This window comes from Triticum urartu, chromosome 2A (assembly GCF_056163025.1).
Source record: "Triticum urartu cultivar PI428250 chromosome 2A, HENAU_Tu73, whole genome shotgun sequence".
Classification (NCBI taxonomy): domain Eukaryota; kingdom Viridiplantae; phylum Streptophyta; class Magnoliopsida; order Poales; family Poaceae; genus Triticum; species Triticum urartu.
In genome coordinates, this window is record NC_141874.1 from 745,887,392 (window position 1) to 745,894,357 (window position 6,966).

General features: G+C 50.3%; 1 protein-coding gene across 1 annotated transcript; it reads left to right on the forward strand.

Moving 5' to 3' along the window:
* The first annotated feature begins 430 nt into the window (after positions 1-430).
* On the forward strand, positions 431-6,082 carry LOC147987618 (uncharacterized). Its single transcript, XM_087542451.1, has 5 exons — positions 431-537; positions 3,663-3,964; positions 4,499-4,557; positions 4,615-4,755; positions 4,928-6,082. The coding sequence occupies exons 1-5, from the start codon at positions 431-433 to the stop codon at positions 6,080-6,082; spliced, it is 1,764 nt and encodes a 587-aa protein (XP_087398577.1).
* Positions 6,083-6,966: the final 884 nt, after the last annotated feature.

Below are 6,966 nucleotides of genomic sequence, written 5' to 3' on the forward strand. Positions count from 1 at the left end.
AGAGACATACCGCTCGCTTCTCTCCACCGCCCGCCTCGCCACGCCTCGCTTCGTCACTCCGCGCCGCGCCGCGGGTTGCGGGAATGAGCCGAGCCGTTGTCTAAATCCGAACGGTGCATCCCTTTGGCTGCTGGTTGTTCGCTTCGTCCCGCACTCTTCATTTCATCTCTCGTCGCTACCCATTCACCTCCTTCTCCTGTGCCTATAAAAGAGAGGTCGCTCCTCTCCAAAGAGACACACCACAACAATATCTTCCTCATGCCTCCAAGTTCTTGAGCACTGAACTACTGCTACGATCTTTCCCATCCCGGCTTGCGGCGTGCACCGCAGGTCGGGACAGTAGGCCTCCGAAACCCAATCACTTTGAGTCCTGTACGGGAGAAGGGTGATAAGGTATTTTGGGAGCGCTTCGACTACTGACTTCTTCATCATGGAAGGCACGGACACCGATGACTTCTTCCCTGACGTCGACAACCTCTTCGGCGACATGGCCGGCGAGGACGACATCCCCAAGACCAGTGCTTCTCCTGTTGTTCCGTACGTCTTCGTGTTCTTTCTGTTTAAGATCCTGACATAATTTCTTGTTCTAGCTTCTGTTATACAAATGTACCGTTCATATTCACTACTTCAGATGCCATTTGCATACTCTGTTGGATTGCATGATTTGTCTTATCTCTACTATCATAGTCATGATTTATCTACTGTTTTTGTTAATAAAATCATATGATAAATTGCTTATATTTCCAACAGAAAATCATATGATAAATTGCTTATATTTCCAACAGAACTGTAAGGATGTCTTATATTTTGATACAAAGGTAGTACATATATAATATGAGGACAAGTGTGATGTAGTGTTGGGATCACAGCTAACCTCTTCCTTGGCCTGATATATATGCTCAACGTGGTGTAGAGTACTAGTCTGCAAGTGACATTACGCGTCACACGATGTATTGTGTGCAAAAGAAGTCTGGACACTTTTTGCCATCCAAGATATCTCAAATATCCACGCATCAATCTGCATGTCTGAATTTCATTAAATTGGAAGTAAACCTAAGATCTTTGCCGGAGTCCGGATGTCTGCCCGTTGTCCGTCCAGACAATCAAAAGCGAACGCACACCCCACGCCACAAACCCTCCCTCCTCTCCGCGCTCGTGCAGCCACTCGGGCAGACGAGGATGGCGACGCCCGACCCAACCCGGAGGCGTGACCGACTCTACGCAGACATCTCGCAAGCCGCGGCCACGTTCAAGTGCCCCCCTGCTGCGCCGCCCGCCCCCAAGGTGTCATGCAAAGCACGGCTGGGCTGGGTGCTAACAAAACGGTGATGCTAGTATACTGTCAAAGTCCTTGTAATCGCGATAGAACCTGGCAGGGCCCTTGAGGATTCGCAGTATTTTTCTGAAGACAAGATGTATCGGTTCTTGCCGAGTCCGTGTCTCGGTTTGCAGACAGCTTTCAAATATGTTCTCCCATTTTCGAATTTGATTCTAGACGGTCAATGCAAGTGGCTTCTCCGTGAAAAAAGGTCATGAACTGAACCATTATTGCTACAAGCAATGCGGCACGATACAGCTGGTTTGGTGAAGCTTCGAGAACACTTCGACCAGATGGCACTAGTACGACCTACGGCATTTAAAAAAAAACTTTGCGTGAGCAAGTTCCAATGACCATGAGTTTTTTTCTACCAACCAGCAGTAGCCCTGCTTTGCATTAAGAGAAATAGAGTCTTACACTGTCCATTACAGCGGTTACGAAAACACACCTGCTGAACCTCACATTACTCTGAACTATTTATCTTACATCCTCATAGCCTGAGTGAACAAACTAACATCAGCTTTGGCCTTTTCTGCAACCGTGCTCGGCGTGGTGCTCATGTTCTCGAAGGTTCTCGCATTTCTTATTGTTGTACTACTGTACATTTTTGCATCAAAATTCATGCGAGCAATAGTCTTATTTTATTGTTTCTCCCAAATAAAAGAACTTTTGAACTCGAAACTTGGCAGATCAACATCACAAAAGTACTACCACACGCAAAATAAAATTCATATTTTTTGGCACAATATTTTTTTAAAATGATACAACTCATTTGAAATTTAACAAATTTATGTTCCATAAAAATCGGAATAAGATTATAAAAAAGGGTCACTTGGGTATAGTTGACGTAAACTGAATGCTAAATGTTCTTTTGTTTGAAGAAATAAAAAAGAGAAATTTCTATACAAGGATAGCATGAATTTTGACCCAAACTGAAAGATCTAGATTGATGGTAGGCTGGTACTGTAGTATAACCATACCACCATGCATCCTTGTGTCATGTCATTTGCCGTGGCATGGTCATCCAGATGGAAATTGCTCTATGTTTTTTGTACTAGCTCGCTGTTTGAAGTGACTAAATCAGTAGTTCAAGTGAACAACAAACCATATATTCATATCATACAGTGCGAGATGGAAAGATTAGAAAAAGGTGCCAGACATGATGGTCATGAAAGGATTGATTTTGCACTGCTTTTCCTATTTGTCTCTCGATACACACACAGTCGCGCGGTTAATTTTTTTCTCCCTTTGTGTGATGAAAAAATAATATCCTGAAGAGTGAAATATGATTCACCAAACTCCTTATTTGAAATGCAAAGGCCGCAAATCTCACGTGACACATGTGTTCTGTTGGTTCTAACATGAAGCTAAGAGAATATCTTTCGCTTCCTGCACAGAAACTCTGTTGCTAGCTATTCTAGTACTTCTACAAGTATATGATCTTATCCTGCAAAAAAAAAACAAGCATATGATCTACTTTGCTATGAATTATTTAGCACTGCTCTCAGATTGTCATAAGCAGAAATAATATGGCATAACAACCCGTACTTCTACAAGACTTACTTACACAGGGTCTTTTTGCAACAACACTAACGTAATCCAATATTGGGGAAAGATTTAAAATGTCACGCGTTGCATTTTTTGAACGATGAATATAGCCTACACACACAAAAAAACCAAAAACTGAAGCCATCAAAACAACGATCGACAAAATGCAGCACTGACCATCGGTTCCTTGCTTCCTTTGAATCGGTTCTTCGGGTTTGCATCATTCGGATCCCCACGGTTCCTTGCTTCCGTTGCATCGGTTCTTTGGGTTTGCATCATTCGGCTATGGTCAAGCATGACCCTGAGTTAGCTGGTCAAGTACGATTTCCATTAATTGAAGATTTAATGTGTAGTCATCGAACATCGCCCCCAATCTATCAGTCGGTTCCATTAGGCTGGTCACAATGGTGAGGAACTTAGGAGTAACATCACACACTCCAATACAACTTTACTTATGTGTCACATATTTAATGAAGAGAGAGGTGCTTGTGGTAACTAGCTAAGTTACCGGAATATCACACACTCCAAGAAACAATGAGTCTATAACCTAATAAATACATTGTTGCATGACACTACATAGATGTTTCTACCCACTGTGGAGGTAGTAACATAGTCTAGGGAAGTGTGTAAGTTACTAGACTATGTTCTTGCCCATTGTGACTAGCCTTACCCCATTTGCATGTTCTTCATAAGAGAGTCAGTCAGTTCTGTTGAACATGTGTACATGTACATAGGTCTGGGTTTTGTATGCCACACTTGTAGTGTCTGTCTCCCTCTGTATGTATGTGTATCTTAGGAGACAAAATACCGGTCACACCCTTTTTATTTTGGGCCCCGCCGCCGCGGCCTCTGCCGGCGCCCCCGTCGCTGCGGCCCCCTCCGCCGCCCCTGTTGCCGCGGCCTCCTCGGCCGCCCACGCCGCCGTGGCCTCTGCCAGCGCCCCAGTCGCCGCGGCCCCCTCAGCAGCCACTGTCGCCGCGGCCCCTTCGGACGTCCCCGCCGCCACGGGTGACCCTTCGGAGCCCCCGGAGACCGGCTCTACCTCCTCCTCGCCGGTCTCCCTCTCGGCTCCGCCGGCTGCGGCCGCACATCTCACCGGTGTGGTCACTCGGGCTCGGACTGGGACATTTCGTCCTAGTACGCGTGTGCCGTGTCTACCTCGGCCCCGTCCCCGCTCCTCACCTCCGCTTGCGCAGCCCTTCGGGATCTGAACTGGCTAGCTGCGATGCGTGAGGAGTTTGACGCCTTAAAGCGCAACCGTACATAGCAGCTTGTCCCGCGTCATCAAGGACACCAAGCACTAAATGAGAGAGGGAGAGGCGGAAACGAGGCCGCCTGAGGCGGCCGGACTACCACCGCCGTCTCCTCGATCCTCGCCGGGTGGCTGTGCAGGAGGGTCACATCAGATCTGTCCGCGCTCTCCCAGTGCCCTCGTGGCGGCGCCGTCGGGGGAAAAGGAGGGGCCGACGGGATCGGGCGGTGACCGTGGCGACCAGCCACACAGTGAGATCGGGCGGGAGGAGATACGATGGGCACAATGGCGGGCGATCTTCTCCGACGGGACGGATCCGGGCATTTGGATCGAAGGACGTCTTCGATTCAATCCGCATTCGCGGTGGCTGGCTCTTCTAGATCTGGAGAACGACGGCGGCCTCGCCGGCGATTATCTCCCGGACGGCGACATGATTGAGGTAGGTTTTCAATTCAAACTTGATGTACATGACGTAGTTGTTGGCGAATGTGTGCAGCTGGATTTACGACTGAAGGCACCGGAGATGACCGATCTGACAGAGCCGATGGTCCATGCAAGACCAGGAGGACGTTTTTGGACGCTTCTGGAGAGCAAGGACGAAGAACAGGTGGAGTGCCATGCCCCCACCGTCACCACGGTCACCTGAATGCCCATGGCCTCGCTGTGTGCCGGTCCGTTGCCGGAGCCCAAGATTACAACTGATCCGCATCGCTCAAAAACTCAAATTTCCAAGCTGGCCATGAAGTCATGGAGCCAGCCATGAAGGCGGTGAGGAGTTTGACGCCTTACAACGCAACCGTACTTAGCAGCTTGTCCCGAGGCTCTGCGACGGTGACGCGGTACGGCCGGATGACGCGGGCGAGATCGTCATGTTCCACACGCGCACCGCCCGGCGCCTCCGCGTCCCCCTGCCGGTGCTCCGGGGCTACAGGATCGTCGGCTTCAGCGGCGGCCTGCTCGTCCTCCTGCGCAAGCGCAACACCGTCGTCCGTGTGCTCCACCCCTTCACCCGCGCCAGCGTCTACTTCCCGTCCCTCGCCACCGTGTACCACCAGGAGATCAAGGACATGGAGTCTCTCCGTGACATGAAGGCCGCAATGTGCAGCAGCAAGAGGAGCGCCATGGCCGTCGTGGTCTGGTTCCCATGCAGAGGTGTGGTGCTCGCCGCCGTGGCCGGCTCGGGCCAATGGGAGGTCCTCCACCGCATGACGCCTCCTGTCCGGGAGACCCTCCTCTTCCAAGGAAGGCTATACGCCACCAGGTTCTGCTCAGACGAGATCGTGCAGCTGTACCCTCCCACACAAGCACCAGCTGCACCGCTCGATAACATGATAGCTACGTTGCCGAAAGCCGAGCTCTTTTGGCGCTTCGTCGACACCCTCCACCTCCTTGAGTCGGCCGGACAGATGCTGCTCGTCGTTCGACGTGTCGTCGCCCAAGAATCACCATCTGAGCCGCAACTATTGGCCTTCACGATCTACTCGATGGACTTCCGCGACAACAATGGCGGCCACCCAGAGCTGACGCGGGTGACCAGCCTTGGCGACCGTGCCTTGTTCCTCACCATGTACGACAGCTGCTTGTCCGTCTCGGCCAGGGACCTCCCTTCCCTGGGCAGCAATTCCATCTACTTCTCCATGTGCTTCTACGCGGTTCAGGTGGGACCACTAGCGGTCGGCCATTGGTGTAGATCTGAGGAGTTGGCGGCGCAGTGCCAGATACACGATGGGGAAAAAAGGATCCGGGCGTCGGTTCGGCCCTTCACCATTGCCGACCATCTCCTCACTTTCTGCCATCCTAGCAAGTGGACCAAAGGGCTAATGTTCCACGAGTACCACTCCATCCCCAAATCGTTCAAAAAACTGTGGAAAAAGATCAACAAGGCGGCCCAGTTGCCGATTCCTCGCGATTCCAAGGTGCAAAACAAAAGTCTTGTAAGGCGCACAAAGAATGCGCCCCACTAGGCCTAGAGTTTGTAGTTTAGGGTTTACGCCTCATCATCTCTGGTAAGGTGGCAAATATACTTTGGGCATCATCTGATCTTTCTGTTCATTGTTTTTTAGATATAGCTCACCACTCATGCCGAATAGTTGGGCGCCGTATTATCGAAAGTTCAAAACCATCAACTCGTTCGATTTGTCTTGTCTCAGAAAAGGGCACCCATGGCATATGCACATCAAATCCGTCAAGAAAGTTCAAACGACTGCCTAGGAGAGGCGTTTTGGCTTTCGAGCTCACCTGAAATCGTTATCTGGACCGCATAGAGCTTTGGGGATCTATGCCACGTTTTAATTTTGTGGGCCATATACAAATCAAGGCACAGGTTGATGGGTTCGAGCTAGTAACTCTTTCTTCTCTCTGTAACCATGAGTCCCTCTGCCCATGATTTATGCGCCCCAAAGTCTCTCTCTCTCTCTCTTCGCGCCGACGATGGCTGGCAGCTTTGGAAGCGCAACTTGGATCTAGTGGCCCCGCCAACATGCTCTGCTTTTGTTCGTAGTCCCTGGGTGACTGGAGAGCACGAATCCGACATCTCCATTGACTCTGGTGGCCCGTGCTCCCCGGCATCTCCATTGACTCCGGTGGCCGAAGGGAGTGAGACGGCCGGATCCGTCGATGATAGTGTGCGGGTGCTGGTGCTTGGACATGTCGACTTGCTTGGGTATGTTGAGTTGTTGACTGCCAGGTTGTGCAGGAACCGTAAGCCCAAAGCATGCAATCGAGACTAACGGCGCATCACAGTCAAACAAGCAGATATAGCAGTAAAAATTGTCCCCCAACCAAACAAATTGCTATTCATCATAATCAATTTCTTAAAGCAAGAAGAAAAACTTGGCATACGGTTCCA

What these genes read in the sequence shown, in the direction of transcription:
- LOC147987618 (XM_087542451.1), top strand. Translation starts at nt 431, where the DNA reads ATGGAAGGCACGGACACCGATGACTTCTTCCCTGACGTCGACAACCTC. An exon ending in AGTGCTTCTCCTGTTGTTCC is followed by an intron (nt 538 to 3,662) that starts GTACGTCTTCGT and finishes TGTGTATCTTAG; the next exon opens with GAGACAAAATACCGGTCACA. An exon ending in ATGCCCCCACCGTCACCACG is followed by an intron (nt 4,756 to 4,927) that starts GTCACCTGAATG and finishes CGTACTTAGCAG; the next exon opens with CTTGTCCCGAGGCTCTGCGA.